The 18614-nt window shown below is 36.0% G+C and overlaps 2 protein-coding genes across 13 annotated transcripts in view; both read left to right on the top strand.

Annotated features, from left to right (window-relative positions):
- Positions 1-18614, top strand: part of LOC127837159 (uncharacterized) — a 915490-nt gene that overhangs the window by 883255 nt on the left and 13621 nt on the right. The window contains exons 1-4 of one of the 12 annotated variants that reach the window (XM_052364070.1): positions 5686-5833; positions 6583-6750; positions 13344-13445; positions 14253-14464. The exons of 10 other annotated variants lie outside the window; for them this stretch is intronic. In XM_052364070.1, coding sequence (XP_052220030.1) covers positions 5825-5833; positions 6583-6750; positions 13344-13445; positions 14253-14464 — 491 coding nt within the window. In that variant the 5' untranslated portion in view covers positions 5686-5824. Of the gene's footprint in view, positions 1-5685; positions 5834-6582; positions 6751-13343; positions 13446-14252; positions 14465-18614 lie in introns of those variants that run through there. One more of the 12 variants, XM_052364071.1, reaches the window with a different exon arrangement.
- Positions 971-4196, top strand: LOC127837173 (uncharacterized). The gene is made up of 4 exons (XM_052364097.1): positions 971-1203; positions 1370-1462; positions 3664-3778; positions 4136-4196. Exons 1-3 carry the CDS (start codon positions 1086-1088, stop codon positions 3756-3758), a joined length of 306 nt encoding a protein of 101 aa, XP_052220057.1. The 5' UTR covers positions 971-1085; the 3' UTR covers positions 3759-3778; positions 4136-4196.

Below are 18614 nucleotides of genomic sequence, written 5' to 3'. Positions count from 1 at the left end.
ATTTTCATATGGTTAGAAAATGTAGAGGATCTTCTTTACAACGGTACCATTATAATTAATATCGGACGAATAATAATGCATTTATAACCATTTATATCGGTTCCGGGTTTTCTTTACGGCATTTGCGTGTGTAAAAAAAACCGTTAAAACAGGCCGACTTTGTCCGCGATTTACAGGCCGACTACGACCCTGCCATAAAATATTTTGATATGGTTAGAATTTGTAGAGGATCTTCTTTACAACGGTACCATTATAATTAATATCGGACGAATAATAATGAAGTTATAACCATTTATATCGGTTCCGGGTTTTCTTTACGGCATTTGCGTGTGTACAAAAACACGTTAAAACAGGCCGACTTTGTCCGCGATTTTCAGGCCGACTACTACCCTGCCATAAAATATTTTGATATAATTAGAATCTGTAGAGGATCTTCTTTACAACGGTACCATTATAATTAATATAGGAAGAATAATAATGAAGTTATAACCATTTATATCGGTTCCGGGTTTTCTTTTCGGCATTTGCGTGATAAAAAAACCCGTTAAAACAGGCCAACTTTGTCCGCGATTTACAGGCCGACTACGACCCTGCCATAAAATATTTTGATATGGTTAGAATCTGTAGAGGATCTTCTTTACAACGGTTCCATTATAATTAATATCGGACGAATAATTATGAAGTTATAACCATTTATATCGGTTCCGGGTTTTCTTTTCGGCATTTGCGTGTGTAAAAAAAACGTTAAAACAGGCCAACTTTGTCCGCGATTTACAGGCCGACTACGACCCTGCCATAAAATATTTTGATATGGTTAGAATCTGTAGAGGATCTTCTTTACAACAGTACCATTATAATTAATATCGGACGAATAATAATGAAGTTATAACCATTTATATCGGTTCCGGGTTTTACCTTAAAGATTTCCGGGTTTTCCGGATATTTCCGGGTTTTATACCTGCCCTTTGAATTCGGGCGTTTGTTTGTTGTCGTGTTGTATTTTGAGTTTTTAAACTTCCCCAGGGTTCGTGGAACGATGTCCTTTGCCTGGAAGCCTTTTGTTTATTCTGTTTCAGGTGAAGAACATGTCTGGTGGCTGGTGCAGCAGCGATGTTCGTGTTCTTATTGCCGGGGATTCCAATGTCCATCGTTTGAAGTCTGCGTGTCCTCCAAATACAAGGATTGACTTTCTGCCCGTATTTGGTGAATAATTTTTAACTGTTTATAGTTGAGTGTGAAACCCAACATGTTTCTGTGGCATGCTGCTTTATATTACCCCTTTTACTGACTTATCAATATAAATTGCCGCCATAGTCTTTTGATGATTTTTGCGTTGGCATAATTATTTTAGCTCTGTTTTATACTGCAGTGGGGACGATTGAACTTTACCGGTACGCAACACTTAACATCAAACAGCTTAGTCTAACCTGGGTGCTGGAGGTTTCGGTGAATGACAAGTTCGGTAAATTGATTTATAATATAGTAAATGCCATGGAGGTTTCGGTAAATTGATTTTTTATAGAGGTGGTATACCTACAACGAGGTGTTAATGACACCTATTATTGGCTCACAACAACATTAGGGGCATTTATTTGCAAACTGTGGCTATGCATACGGTAAAGAATTAAGGGAAATGAATGAGCTACCTCTGAAAAACAAATTCTGTTAGGAAATTGTAGGTAAAATACCATTTAAATAACGCAATACTGTTGTTTTTTTATAATTGGTGCTTTTATTTAAATAACATAATAGTAATTATAAAGAATGATTTATAACGGAATCAATGTAAGATCTTCAATTAAGTTTAATGCTATTTAAAAAAGTTTCTTGTAAAATATGATTTAATAAAAATGATTTTAGTTTAAATATAAAGTGCAATAGTATTTTAGACCACCGATAAACACTCAATTTCTCAATATATAAACATTGGGTATTTTGCCAACATAATGAATATGAAACCAAAGCTCTTGCCACGTGGAGGCCACCTCTTGTAAGAGCCAAATGTTGAATTTTATATTACATGTTTTATTATTTCTTTCTGGTTGAGAAAAACACAAGAAAAAAACAATATATAAAATCTAATACGTGCACGTAATTAATAAAAAGTAATATAATGATTCGCGTTATGTTTTAGAATTATGTTAAGTGCGTGTGCCATTGAACGTTGAGTTAAGCGAAGAAATACACATAATTGAAAACTGATAAAAATGACATCTAACACAACGCCAGCAGAATGAATACACTGTGTAATAGCAAGCTGCTGTGATGATCACTATCTTATCAACTTAATACACAGGCACCTGGCTACTGTAGTGGCACAATGGGTTTTACGGCCAAAATATCATTTTTAGCCTGAACAAATCCTTTGAATAAAAAAATAACTGATTGACTTTGTAATCCGTTTTATTTACCATATATTATAAATAGGCAACAAGTATATATATATAGAACATATTTGAATATATCATGTCATTAAAAAAAATGAGGGAGTAGTCACATATTAATAAGAATCATTTTTGACACAGTACAATATTAATACGACACATTATTATCATTCAGATTTTCCACATGCTGATTTAATTTAATTTCTAATAAAAATGAGATACATTTATGACACAGTACAATTTAATGTGACATTTCAACGATATCAGTCATTCACATCGTTCAAATCTCGTCGGCATCGAGCATGTGGTGGACCGCCGTGGATGGTCCCAGGGCATTGATATGGCTGATGATCCTCAGTAGATCAGTGGTTGTCAGCTTCTCTTCGTAGTCATCCCATGCTTGATGTAGTCTGCCATGTATCGCAACATATTTCTTCCGTCTGATCTTCGTGAGAAGGTGCTGGCTCACCAGCCGTATATGAAGATCAACTGTCTCAGATTTTTTGTAAACATGATTAAAGAAGGAAAACGTTTGTTTATTTCACAGTTTGAAAGTTACTGATCGTGTATGTAAAAACTCGGCCACCAGGGTTAAAGCATGTTCACGATCCAAACATACATATCTAGATTATTTTAAGAATTATACCTTATGTGCTGACCTGATTGTAGGAAAAAGAAGCGAGAAATTAATTTATATAAAAAAACAAACATATTTGATCTTAGTATTTTAAACCACCAAAAATTTCTCATTATGAGGTAGTTTGCCAACATAATGAATATGTTGCCCAGAACATAATGAATATGTTGCCCAGCTCTTGCCACGTGGAGGCCACCTCTTGTAAGAGCCACATGATTAATTTTTTTTATCTGATATGCTTAAAAGAAGGTTTTTATAAAAACATATATTAAAAACAAAAAAACATGACCTAAAGATAAACTTTTAATATATATATATTACCTCCCTTGATTAGAATATTAAAATGTTGCAAGCCTTGACATTTTATATTAACACTTTGCAAACATCTCTAAATTGATAAAATCAACTCTGTACATTTAAACATATAATTTAATTAATGCCAAACAACTCAATTAATGTACACGCTTATCAACAAAAGGTGCGATAATCCCTATTTATACCAATTTACCAAAACCTCCACGGCATTTACTATATAAATCAATTTACCGAACTTGTCATTTACCGAAACCTCCATAACCCCCCTAACCTTAACAACTAACAAATGACAACTTACGCAACACCTTATTATCCTTTTATCCTCAGGGCTCGGCCGTGAGGGTGACGTGGGCGACATCTTCGCCCGGGACATAATAATGTCGCCCTTAAACTACATGAAGGAGAAGTTGACTTCGCCTTGAAGATATTCATTGTATTATAGGTAGACATTAATCTGCGAAAAATTATGATAGCATTGTCATTATTGAAATTGAGTATGTTGAAAATGTATCAATACATTGCTCTGACCAATGCATTTGATGTGCCATATATATTTGTATTGGTACATTGTTAAGTATCAGTCTCATATTCATAGGAAAAAGTAATCAGAGTTTTGTTAAGAGTTTATATTAACATGTATGTATTTTTTAATGTTGTTAATTGTAAAAATGCATAAGAAGTGGAATTTATCATATTTCTTTACTACTCTGGTGTGAATGTCAGTAATTTACTTATATAATGGAAGTAATGTATGGATATGCTGTTACTTAAAAAAGGACACTATTGGTCTTAATCTCAGAAGCAAGGATTAAAATAAAAAACAACAACGCCAGTAACACGTAAACTCCAGCTATAAACTTGGTATTGTATCGGCTTCAAATAGGTTTTCAAGTTTGTAACTTCAGTTATGAAGTAATTTATGTAGAATTAAGTGTTATATTTATGCCCCCCTTCGAAGAAGAGGGGGTATATTGCTTTGCTCATGTCGGTCGGTCTGTCGGTCCGTCCACCAAGTGGTTGTCAGACGATAACTCAAGAACGCTTGGGCCTAGGATCATGAAACTTCATAGGTACATTGATCATGACTCGCAGATGACCCCTATTGATTTTTAGGTCACTAGGTCAAAGGTCAGGTCACGGTGACCAGAAATAGTAAAATAGTTTTTGAATGATAACTCAAGAATGCATACGCCTAGGATCATGAAACTTCATGGGTAGATTGATCATGACTCGCAGATGACCCCTATTGATTTTTAGGTCACTAGGTCAAGGTCACGGTGACCCGAAATAGTAAAATGGTTTTCGGATGATAACTCAAGAACGCATACGCCTAGGATCATGAAACTTGATAGGTAGATTGATCATGACTTGCAGATGACCCCTATTGATTTTGAGGTCACAAGGTCCAAGGACAAGGTCACGGTGACCCGAAATAGTAAAATGATTTAAGGATGATAACTCAAGAACGCTTTTGCTTAGGATCATGACACTTCATAGGTTCATTGATCGTGACCCGCAGATGACCCCTATTGATTTTCAGGTCACTAGGTCAAAGATCAAGGTCACAGTGACAAAAATCGTATTCACACAATGGCTGCCACTACAACGGACAGCCCATATGGGGGGCATGCATGTTTTACAAACAGCCCTTGTTTATCACCTGCTTTAAGAACAGTATGGCTGTATATACTTCTATTAAGGTTTTGCATCAACATCTGAAAATTATTTTCTCACATGTTCTTAATTTTATATACACTTCAAAATAAACACTGTTACAATATCAAACTGAAATAAATAAAGCTGCTTATTTGTCAAATTCATTGAAATGCAATTCACAAACTCAACATCTTTACATATGTGTCTTGTTCTGTGAAAATTGGGCAAAATGCATGTGCGTTAAGTGTCGTCCCAGACTAGTCCTTTTTACCGAAAATCTAGTTTAAGCGGAAAGTGTCATCCCTGATTAGCCTAAGCTGACTGCACATGCCAATCTGGGAAGACATTTAACGCACATGCATTATGCCCAGTTTTCTCAATATATTCCATTGATATTTTCATCAATGCGTATTATTCAGTTACGATATGTCCGACTACCAGCCTTCCAAACGCCCATACGCAGACTATGGAGCGCCATCAATAGAAGCACCCCCAAGGCCACCAAAGGACCCCCGCTTTGACCAGCCCTCCTACGATCCCTCCAACGGGGTGTCATACCCTGTCCCGGGTAGTTATAAAGGGGGGTATCAGCCTCCATCCTTTACGGAGCAGACAAGCTATGATGGATGGACCAATTATGGGTCAGCGCCTCAGATAGACGCGCCCCCTGCCCCTTCCTTTGAAATGCCTCATGAAGCTCAGAACCAAGGGCCTGCTGACACTTCTAATGAAGGGCCAACTGATGCTCAGAACGAAGGGTCCCAAGATTATACGGCTTCGACTGAGAAGAATGAGGGAGATTCAGCAAACATAGATTTCACTGACGACTTCTATGGTGCTGGTGTGTTTTTAACTTACAGTGCATTCATCCCCTAGCTTACAATTTAACTTTAGTTTTTGAATTTATATATTTTTGTTTAATGGCATTGACAGCCTAAAACTTATCAAAAAGTTGTCGAGTCCTTTTACCTGGGAAGAAGTTAGAACCAGTACTTTTTGTCAGGGGAATTCCCGGGGAATATTGAAAGAACTATAGTGGGTATCAAACCCATGACCTCCTTGTGGCTGGACGATTAGAGTGTCATTTACGCCACTAATTTGCTCTGCATACTATCTACATGCCATGCCAATGAAAAATTCGAGTAGTGAAGTCTTTGTATTGGGAAATTGGTGTATTTGATTTTTTTGCTCCTAAATACTTTAAAATTGATATCTAAGTGTTGTTAAGTTGTCACTACTATATGAACTTATGTTCAAGCCATAGAGCTGCATAGGGAAACTAATAAAAAGTTGCATTTCATTTCTCATATTTATTTTTTTTGAAACCTTTAATTGGGAATTTTTTTTTACAGCAATTGGGAAATTTGTAGTTTGTGTCTGAAAGGGAAAGTGCCGTTTTCAGGTACTTTATAAAGAAGGAAAAAAATGCTGACCAATCATATGTGTCTCGTTCTGGGAAAACTGGGCATAATGCATGTGCGTAAAGTGTCGTCCCAGATCGTCTGGACTGCACAGGCTAATTTGAGACGACACTTTACGCACATGCATTATTACCAGTTTTCTCAGAACAGGTCTCATATCTTATTTTAGACTTCATGGAGGGCATTGGTGGTGGATGGGGGCGTGGCTTTGATGGACCCAGGGGGAGAGGCTTCAATGACTGGAGAGGTCGTGGGGGTTGGAACAACAGAGGTTTCTTTGATGGCAGAGGTCGAGGTCGTGGTAATTTTAGAGTTCGAGGTGGATTTCCTCCAAGAGGTGAGAAAATTGTGTGTTGTTTAAAGCATTAAATGATTATTTATTTTTTTAAGGGAATAGCCAGCCATCTTGTGGAAAAATATATTGTCAGGACTGCGAAAGGGAATAAAAAAGTCAAGGCAATTTTTAATTGAACCAGGTACAGAAATTTTCTGTGTGAAAGAAGACTATTTTTTTGCCCCTGCTAAAAGCCCTGGGTTTAACAATTATACATCCTGCACGCTTAAGGGGGATAAACTTGGGTACTTCACCCTTCACCCTTTTGTTTTGCCCATAATGTTTATCTTGTATGGTCAATAATAGCATTTTGAACATGTTCTGTTAAAAAAATATTTAAAAATATAACAATTAAGAATTTTCAAAACTGGAAAGAACTAGTACTAGATAAAAACCCTACATTCAGCAAATTCTTTTAAAGTTCATTGAAGAGATTGGCTTTCTTTCCTGCTACATAACAGAATGCCCTGTATAATTAGTTAGGGTGTCAACCATGGGCGATGGGGACTGTAGGTTAAAGCCCAAACCGGCCATGTGTCCGTCTGTTTGTTCGAATCTGGAACCTTTAATAACTGACAAATTTCCCAAGCTTGGTTTATAGAGGACCATATGGACAATATGCACATTACATGTATATCAGTTATTAAGTGAGAGAAAAATTGTGATTGCTATGCCAGTATGGTTACAGGGAAAGTAAAAATCTAAAATCTGGAGCCTGCAATAACTCAAGCTAGTTTGATGAAATTGAATGTGGAAACAGGGCACATTATTTCAGTGTTTTTGTAAGAAAAAATGGTGGTAGTGTAGCTATGGTTATGTATAGTACGGTTACAGAAATAATAGGAAAACTGAAATCTGTTTAGTTTACTCAAAAAGTAGATAAGCTAGCTTGATGAAACGTGTCAATAGGATTGAGTATCATATTGAGAATGTTTACATTGTTTCAGTATTGTTCAACTGTCTGTCAATTTGTCCAAAATATCTGGATCATTTGACAGCTCAAAAATCACTTAAGCTAGAATAATGAAGCTCAGTATTTCGATAGATGGCCATAAGGGTATCACGTTTACAGATTTTTCTAAACGTTTAAACGAAATGAGATAAACAAAATGTTACCGCTTAAACGGTATCCCTATGTCTGTTTACAAAGCATCAGTACCATCGCATTTCCAAACTGAAAATAGTAATTATTTCCGGAAGTAATATTCAGTGCATATGCCATTCGCGCAATGACGTCATATTAATACCATAAAATATTATAAGCTAGACCATCCGTATCTCAACAAGTGTATTCGTAATTCTATAAAAACAATTTAAAGAACGTCAAAATCAATGTAAAATCAATGAAAAATACTGTAACTGACACTTCGAAAAAAATGTACGTAGTTTGCACATGAAATACAATGTGCGTATCTTTTGACCGCAAAAAATGAAAAGCCAGTTAAATAGCAAAAATGTAATCAATATTTAATTTGGTTAAATATTTCTTTTTTAAAATGCTACGCAGTGTTTAACTTTGCTAATCAATCACTAAAGATATTTCAAGATGGCAGCATATGCACTGTTTCGTTGCCAAGTTAGATTTTCGGAAAGTAGCAAAGAATTTCTTTTGTTTCAGTTCATGTCTGTGCCATCTGCTAACTAATCAAAAATAAATTACTGCCAAATTCGGTAGCCAGGATTTACCGCAAGTACCCAGATTTTTCAGTTCTTAATCAATATACTCCGTACGGTTAGTCAGCTATGTTATTTGCACCCCAATATTTATTATATTGATGTTGATTGTCGTTTAAACGTTAACTGTTTTGGTAAACGTTTTTGAGCAAAATTCGAAACGCGACCATTTTAACGTGATACCCTTAGATGGCCATAGGGAGAATATTAGCTTATTTCATTTTCTGTCTGTCTGAAAATCTGGATTTTGCAAATATTTACAAAGTACTTCAGCTATGTTGATGAAACCCAGTATGTGGATAGAGCGCCGTTATGCAACCATGCATGTTATTTCTGTGTTTTTGTTTGACAAATGTTGTAATTTCTATGGTTACAATAATAAGTGAAAGCAAAATTCTGTATCCTGCATCCAAAAGTACTTTAGCTTTGTTGATGAAACTGAATTGGTTACCATGCAATTAATTATTAACAGTTGTTAGGTCTAACATTTCTGTAACATGAATGAACTAAATATAGTTTAAATTGTTTTGTTAAGGCAAAAACATATTTTTTACTTAAACAAAGTTTCCTGTATGATTTAATTCCTTTGGATCACACAATTGGCTAAAGGGCTTTAACTTTTGTAAATGCACCTGATATATATTAAGATTTAAATGTCCAGAATCGGTCTGCAGGTATCGTTTGTGAGGTAATAGTTTGCAATTAATGTATTTAGTTAGAATAAAAGCAGGATAAATTATTTATAATTTCCCAAAACTGAACTTATGAGTATAACTGATTGAGTAGTTATGAGATAAAATCGTTTATTTTGCCAATTGGGAAAAGTACCTGTACCGTACCAACTGGGAAAAATTAGAAAGAAAAAACCTGAAATTGGGAAAATTATCTACGTGAAATCTTAAAATTGGGAATTATGGGTCTTTTTAATTGCTTGGAATTAATTGCACAAACCAATTAAAATATTTATTTACATGCCTTATAGCTTGAATTGTTCAATTGCAGTGCTCATTTAATTTGTTCACTCACAGATAATGCTCTTTGGAACGAAATAGACAACATTTTTCCTTCTTTTTGGGAATTTTTTAGACGGCAATTGGGACATTTATGGTCTTTCCTTAATTCGGAAAGTACCTTTTACTGGTACTTAATTAGAAAGGGAAAAATCGCTTCACAGACTAATCTTGGAGCAACACTTAACGCACATGCATTCAGTCAAATGTTCCGATAACAAGGCTCATAATTATGGTATTTGCTATTCCACGCAGGTTTTCCCCCAATGTTCCCATGGGACAGAGGCCGAGGGGGGCGGTGGAGGGGTGCATTTGTGCCACCTGGCCACCCAATGGCAAAGGGCAGGCCGGACTTTCCAGACAGCACCAACATGTCCATGGAAGAGTAGGTAATAGAAACTGTGTGTGTCCACCATGTGGCTTGTTAGGGTTTAATGTAGTTTTAAAAATAGGTGGATGATTACCGACAGGGCTTTTTTTCAGCTTTTTGGGAAGATAGCCCATCGCTTTGAAATTTGGTAATTTTATCAGCATTTTCAAAAAATTGGGAAAATAAATTGTGATTTAAAACTACATGAATGAGTTCAGCATCTTAAATCACAAACAACACAATGATAAACAGTTTTCCACATAATAAGCTCATACAAAGTCTTCATTCACATCAGGCACCATTTTATCAGGAGACGCTTTATCTTCTGAAGAACCACTGCTTTCAACATGTTGAATATCAGTCAGCACTTTGCTTTCGGAAATCAACAATGACTATGCAAAAGAGTCACTTGTTATTAAATTACTATCATTATCAATTGAAGGAGTTGCTATGGAAAGACCTTAACTTCTTGACGATGTTTGTTTTTTTAATGACGCTTGCTTTAAAAAATCACAAGTTTTCGTTTTCCCGCCAGAGTTTTGCTTAGGAATCTTTTTCACCTAATATTTTGAATTTCGCGACATCTTTTTTTTTCCATTCAGCCGAATCACAAAATGCTTGAAATTCATTGCAAATATAATAAGCGTCTGTACACATTAGAATATTGTTCAGACAAATAATGCTGACGTTATCCAAATCCCAATAGGGATTTTTAACAAATTTTGGATTTTTTTAAAATACTTTTTGCGATTTGGAATATAGCCAAATATCAGCTATAAAATCAGCCAAAACAACTTCTGTCCAATAGTAGTAGGAGAATTAAATTATACTTTTATACTAAAGCTTTAAAAAGGAGCAAGGTGTTTTAAGTGATTTACTGTAAAACCATTAAATTTCGTGTGGAACGAATTTTCGTGGATTTCGTTGGTCCGCTGAACCACGATTTCAAGTACCAACGATTATTGATACATTTTTAATCCGAAATCAGTCATTTTGGAATGTCAATTCCGATACTTTCTTTTGTTGTCGGTTATCCGAGATATTTGTTTGTTTTTTTGTATTAGTTACTTCACTTCAGTAGGTTGCATTACACTATATCTTGACTAATTAAATATTTCCGAATCAAAAATGTTCTTATTTTCCAACCATTTGACATAAATTATATTTGTTTGATATTCACTAACATGTTTTTGATTACTTAGTATGATAAGAACTACGATGTTAATGAATACTTAGTATGAATGACAGTGTGTTTATATAAAATATCAATTTGTTCACCATACAGTGCATTAATAAAAATCTTAAGTCGTGCAAGTTTTTCTTTTTTATTCATCATCGTTAATTACGTTTTATTCATCATGGTTAATAAATATAACATCAACGATTGTTCTTCTTTATGTGACGTCGTCAAATTAACAGTTTGCAGATTTATCACATTTGTCAATTAGTGCCAATTAAAGTTCAAAGAGACATAACGGTTTTCACACGTGATTCTGGGGACCTTATTACTCAATTGTTACTACTAGGGGACCGATTGCGCTGAGAATTGCAAATATTGTCAAAACAACATTGATGGCAATTAGCGAGCAGGGACCCGCAAGTGCGCCATTTTATCGCTCATATTGACAATTATCTGCAACACTTTCATGCTTCATTGCACATGAACCTCAAGTCTTGCTGTCAACACAGATCAGCAGATTATGCTTCGTTATTACTCTCGTTGTTTTAATACAAGTCTAATGGCGGTCAGTCTTCCCCGAAAATTTGAAACCCACGAAATTACGTATCAACAAACAAGTTTTTATTTGAAATCCACGAAATAACGTGTCAACGAATTAGTTGTTTTTTATTAAACCACGAAATTTCATACTGACGAATATCTATACGTTTACAGTACCCACATTTCATTTCTAAAGGACACTTACTTTCAGGGCTCAAGTTGTCAAATCAGCCAATGGTTATAATGAAAGATCCATACACACACTAAATCAATGAATACATAGAAAAATTAGATTAACCCATGAAAGTTCCTGATAGCAGTAACCAAAATTTCAATGTTAGATTAGATATGGTTGGTTGACATTCATTTAACAAGATACAAAATGCTTGTTTTTATTTTTTGTTGGACAATATAGTCCATGTCGATTTCCCTCGATGATATCCCAACATTTACAAGCAATTACGAGATTGGCTTCGGGCAGCGTCAGAAGCATGACGTATTTCTCATGAATAATCATTATGTTATAATGTCCTGCTCTTAGGGATTCTGCAGGAAAAAAGGAAATCGTGCAAAAATGACAAGTGTATGTGGGGCAATGCATAACTGAATGAAACTGCCTCAAGGAAAGAACTGGGTTTTCCTATGAATTTGACATTTCCCATTATCTATTAAAATAGTGGGCCAAATTAATAAAAAGCACAGGAAAGTACACTCCAAATTATGCAATCCGATCCTGACTAGAGATCATGTGTGAAATGGAACAAGATGACATTGTGAAAGATTTTACGATGCTAAAAAATGCAGAATGTTTGTCTTTTAGCATTTGTACGCCAATGTTACTTATTTTAGGGTATTCCTATTGTAATTAACCTTCATATTGGACTTTCTGTTGTTGGAAGTTTTTATATAGCATATACGTGTTGGGCAATTTTTGTCGATCATAAATCCTTTTGTTGCTTATGATAATTTGCCTTCAATTTGTTCTTCATTAAGTGCCTTAATTTAGCCCAAAATAGACCAAATCTTGAACAGTTAGGTACATTTATCTAATTAATCAATCAAAGACCTCTACCAAATTTATTGTGGAATAATGTTTTCAAGTGACTAAAGCGTTTTCTGTTTCATAAGCACAAGGGTCAGCAATTTATTATTATCTCCCGCCATAGGTAGAGGGAAATTGTTTTGGCGTTGTCCGTCCGTCCGTCTTTCCATCCTTCCGTCTTTCCGTCCGTCCAGCCGGCACTTTTGTGTCCGGAGCCATATCTTGGAAGTGCTTTGGTCGATTTTATTGAAACTGGGTGTCAAATATACCACTTTTGTGTCTAGAAGCATATTGGTGGGGAATATCAATTCAACGAATTAGCTTGTTTATTTTAATTGTATGGCATAAAATGGCCTGTATCTTTAAAATGTAAAAAGTTCATGGTCAAGTTACGACGTGGAGATGGTTCTCAAGATCTTTCCAAACATTCCAAAGTGATTTGCTTTCAAGGAGAAAGTCACTAAAATTATTAGTTACTATATGATACTTCAACATACTATCAATTGTTTAAAGATGAAATATACGTAACGAGGCTTAAACAAAATGCCAGCAAAAAATTGAATATTGTGCATATTAGAAATATATTTTGCTCTCAAAATGAGAAAGCATGATTATTATTGATCATATAAGCTTTATTTTCATATTTAAGATAACGATGTTGTATACCAATACTTGAAAAAAGCAGTGGCTTATATAATTTTCAATCATTAGGTGAGTTATTGAAAGCTGTTTTACCTTCACACTTCATGAATACGTGGCCCTGTTTTTACCGTATTTCAGCTTCACCGTTTCTGCCTGTTTCTACGCCACGAGGACTCGCTGAAGAACAATGCTATTCAAACCATAATGAACGGCATCAACAGCTGCAAGCTGGGTCTCAAGGTTTGTACGTGGGGCATTTTTTGTCAGATTGCGAAAAGTACCAGTACCAGCGCAATGAGAAAAAATGAGCATGAACAAACCTTAAATAGGGAAAATTTGCTTTATGAAGTTAACATATGGAAATTGGCGTATTTCATTTGTTGCTTACAAATACTTTAACATTGATAAATTACTGTTGTCAAATTGTTATTATTATTTAAACTTAAGCTCAAGCCATAGATCTGCATAGGGAAATTAATTGAATGTTGCATTTAATGTACCCCACTCAAAAAATTAAAATGTTTGTGTTTTTTTGGAAACCTTTAATTAGGTATTTATCGAGCAGCAATGGGGAAATGGATTTTTCCTCATTGGGAAAGTGCCATTTTCCAGTACTTTATAAAGAATATTAAACTTTTGAATATTACTTAGCTCTTTGTGAACGTCAAGACATGTTTCAAGCTTGGACTCCAAGTTTGTACCTGGGGCATTAATCTTGGTCATTTTAGTGTTTGGTAACAAAAAGGGTGGCTAAAATATTACGTAATCATATGTGTCTTGCTCTGAAAAAACTGGTCTTAATGCATGCGCGTAAAGTGTCATCCGTGATTAGCCTGTGCAGTCCCCACAGGCTAATCAGGGATGACACTTTCCGCTACAATTGGATTGTTGGCAAGGAGGGACTTCATTGAAACTAAAAATACCATAAAAGCGGAAAGTGTCGTCCCTGATTAGCCTGTGCGGACTGCACAGGCTAATCTGGGGCGACTCTTTACCCACATGCATTTAACCCATTTTTCTCCGAATGAGAATCATATACTCTCACAGGTGGACTACCAGGCGGAAGAGCTGACAAAAATAGGGGGGAAGATCATGTACACCGGCGTGTTGAAGCTGGACACAGTGTTCCTGGCACGCGCCATACGTCCCAACAAGAAGGATCTGAAGCAGGAGGTATTCCAGAAGGCGTTGAATGTGATGCTGTCAGAGACAGTGCAAGCTATTTACAACCTTGTGGATCCCGGGAAAGACGCCATCAAGTAAGTGCAATCTATGTGAGGATTGATCTGTGATAATGAAGATTAATGCATGTGCAAAAAGTGTCATCTCACATAAGTCTGCACAATCTGCACAGACTAATCAGGGATGAGACTTTCTGCTTTAATGGCAGTTTTTGCCTCAACTATTCTCTTCATAGGACAAATCTAGCACAGGCTAATAAGGGATGAAACTTTCTGCTTTAATGGCAGTTTTTGCCTAAACTATTCTCTTTATAGGATTAATCTAGCACAGACTAATCAGGGATGAAACTTTCTGCTTTAATGGCAGTTTTTGTCTAAACTATTCTCTTCATAGGACAAATCTAGCACTAGCTAATCAGGGATGAGACTTTCTGCTTTAATGGCAGTTTTTGTCTAAACTATTCTCTTCATAAGACAAATCTAGCAAAGGCTAATCAGGGATGAGACTTTCTGCTTTAATGGCAGTTTTTGTCTAAACTATTCTCTTCATAGGACAAATCTAGCACAGGCTATTTAGGGATGAGACTTTCTGCTTTAATGGCAGTTTTTACCTCAACTATTCTCTTCATAGGACAAATCTAGCGCAGACTAATCAGGGACGAGACTTTCTGCTTTAATGGCAGTTTTTGCCTATACTATTCTTTTCATAGGACAAATCTAGCACAGGCTAATCAGGGATGAGACTTTCTGCTTTAATGGCAGTTTTTGTCTAAACTATTCTCTTCATAGGACAAATCTAGCACAGGCTAATCAGGGATGAGACTTTCTGCTTTAATGGCAGTTTTTACCTCAACTATTCTCTTCATAGGACAAATCTAGCGCAGACTAATCAGGGACGAGACTTTCTGCTTTAATGGCAGTTTTTGCCTATACTATTCTTTTCATAGGACAAATCTAGCACAGGCTAATCAGGGATGAGACTTTCTGCTTTAATGGCAGTTTTTGTCTTAAATATTCTCTGCATAGGACAAATCTAGCACAGACTAATCAGGGATGAGACTTTCTGCTTTAATGGCAGTTTTTGTCTAAACTATTCTCTTCATAGGACAAATCTAGGACAGGCTAATCAGGGATGAGACTTTCTGCTTTAATGGCAGTTTTTGTCTAAACTATTCTCTTCATAGGACAAATCTAGCACAGGCTAATAAGGGATGAGACTTTCTGCTTTAATGGCAGTTTTTGCCTAAACCATTCTCTTCATAGGACAAATCTAGCACAAGCTAATCAGGGATGAGACTTTCTGCTTTAATGGCAGTTTTTGCCTAAACTATTCTCTTCATAGGACTAATCTAGCACAGACTAATCAGAGATAAGACTTTCTGCTTTAATGGCAGTTTTGTCTAAACTATTCTCTTCTTCATAGGACAAATCTAGCGCAGACTAATCAGGGACGAGAATTTCTGCTTTAATGGCAGTTTTTGCCTAAACTATTCTTTTCATAGAACAAATCTAGCACTGGCTAATCAGGGATGAGACTTTCTGCTTTAATGGCAGTTTTCGCCTAAACTATTCTCTTCATAGAACAAATCTAGCACAGGCTTATCAGGGATGAGACTTTCTGCTTTAATGGCAGTTTTTGTCTAAACTATTCTCTTCATAGGACAAATCTAGCACAGAATAATCAGAGATGAGACTTTCTGCTTTAATGGCAGTTTTGTCTAAACTATTCTCTTCATAGGACAAATCTAGCACGGGCTAATCAGGGATGAGACTTTCTGCTTTAATGGCAGTTTTTGCCTAAACCATTCTCTTCATAGGACAAATCTAGCACAAGCTAATCAGGGATGAGACTTTCTGCTTTAATGGCAGTTTTTGCCTAAACTATTCTCTTCATAGGACTAATCTAGCACAGACTAATCAGAGATAAGACTTTCTGCTTTAATGGCAGTTTTTGTCTAAACTGTTCTCTTCTTCATAGGACAAATCTAGCGCAGACTAATCAGGGACGAGAATTTCTGCTTTAATGGCAGTTTTTGCCTAAACTATTCTTTTCATAGAACAAATCTAGCACTGGCTAATCAGGGATGAGACTTTCTGCTTTAATGGCAGTTTTTGTCTAAACTATTCTCTTCATAAGATAAATCTAGCAAAGGCTAATCAGGGATGAGACTTTCTGCTTTAATGGCAGTTTTTGTCTAAACTATTCTCTTCATAGGACAAATCTAGCACAGGCTATTTAGGGATGAGACTTTCTGCTTTAATGGCAGTTTTTACCTCAACTATTCTCTTCATAGGACAAATCTAGCGCAGACTAATCAGGGACGAGACTTTCTGCTTTAATGGCAGTTTTGCCTATACTATTCTTTTCATAGGACAAATCTAGCACAGGCTAATCAGGGATGAGACTTTCTGCTTTAATGGCAGTTTTTGTCTAAACTATTCTCTTCATAGGACAAATCTAGCACAGGCTAATCAGGGATGAGACTTTCTGCTTAAATGGCAGTTTTTACCTCAACTATTCTCTTCATAGGACAAATCTAGCGCAGACTAATCAGGGACGAGACTTTCTGCTTTAATGGCAGTTTTTGCCTATACTATTCTTTTCATAGGACAAATCTAGCACAGGCTAATCAGGGATGAGACTTTCTGCTTTAATGGCAGTTTTTGTCTTAAATATTCTCTGCATAGGACAAATCTAGGACAGGCTAATCAGGGATGAGACTTTCTGCTTTAATGGCAGTTTTTGTCTAAACTATTCTCTTCATAGGACAAATCTAGCACAGGCTAATAAGGGATGAGACTTTCTGCTTTAATGGCAGTTTTTGCCTAAACCATTCTCTTCATAGGACAAATCTAGCACAAGCTAATCAGGGATGAGACTTTCTGCTTTAATGGCAGTTTTTGCCTAAACTATTCTCTTCATAGGACTAATCTAGCACAGACTAATCAGAGATAAGACTTTCTGCTTTAATGGCAGTTTTGTCTAAACTATTCTCTTCTTCATAGGACAAATCTAGCGCAGACTAATCAGGACGAGAATTTCTGCTTTAATGGCAGTTTTTGCCTAAACTATTCTTTTCATAGAACAAATCTAGCACTGGCTAATCAGGGATAAGACTTTCTGCTTTAATGGCAGTTTTCGCCTAAACTATTCTCTTCATAGAACAAATCTAGCACAGGCTAATCAGGGATGAGACTTTCTGCTTTAATGGCAGTTTTTGTCTAAACTATTCTCTTCATAGGACAAATCTAGCACAGAATAATCAGAGATGAGACTTTCTGCTTTAATGGCAGTTTTGTCTAAACTATTCTCTTCATAGGACAAATCTAGCACGGGCTAATCAGGGATGAGACTTTCTGCTTTAATGGCAGTTTTTGTCTAAACTATTGTCTTCATAGGACAAATCTAGCACGGGCTAATAAGGGATGAGACTTTCTGCTTTAATGGCAGTTTTTGCCTTAGCTATTCTCTTCATAGGACAAATCTAGCACAGGCTAATCAGGGATGAGACTTTCTGCTTTAATGGCAGTTTTTGTCTAAACTAGTCTCTTCATAGGACAAATCTAGCACAGGCTATTCAGGGATGAGACTTTCTGCTGTAATGACAGTTTTTGTCTAAACTATTCTCTTCATAGGATAAATCTAGCACAGGCTAATCAGGGATGAGACTTTCAGCTTTAATGGCAGTTTTTGTCTAAACTATTCTCGTCATAGGACAAATCTAGCACAGGCTAATCAGGGATGAGACTTTCTGCTTTAATGGCAGTTTTCGCCTAAACTATTCTCTTCATTAGGACAAATCTAGCACAGGCTAATCAGGGATGAGACTTTCTGCTTTAATGGCAGTTTTTGTCTAAACTATTCTCTTCATAGGACAAATCTAGCACAGGCTATTCAGGGATGAGACTTTCTGTTTTAATGGCAGTTTTTGTCTAAACTATTCTCTTTATAGGACAAATCTAGCACAGGCTAATCAGGGATGAGACTTTCTGCTTAAATGGCAGTTTTTGCCTAAACTATTCTCTTCATAGGACAAATCTAGCACAGGCTAACCAGAGATGAGACTTTCTGCTTTAATGGCAGTTTTTGCTTAAACTATTCTCTTCATAGGACAAATCTAGCACATGCTAATAAGGGATGAGACTTTCTGCTTTAATGGCAGTTTTTGTCTTAAATATTCTCTTCATAGGACAAATCTAGCATAGACTAATCAGGGATGAGACTTTC

Source organism: Dreissena polymorpha, chromosome 7 (genome assembly GCF_020536995.1).
Source record: "Dreissena polymorpha isolate Duluth1 chromosome 7, UMN_Dpol_1.0, whole genome shotgun sequence".
Lineage (NCBI taxonomy): Eukaryota > Metazoa > Mollusca > Bivalvia > Myida > Dreissenidae > Dreissena > Dreissena polymorpha.
Note: the sequence above shows the minus strand (reverse complement) of the source record. Positions and strands in the feature narration are given on the sequence as shown.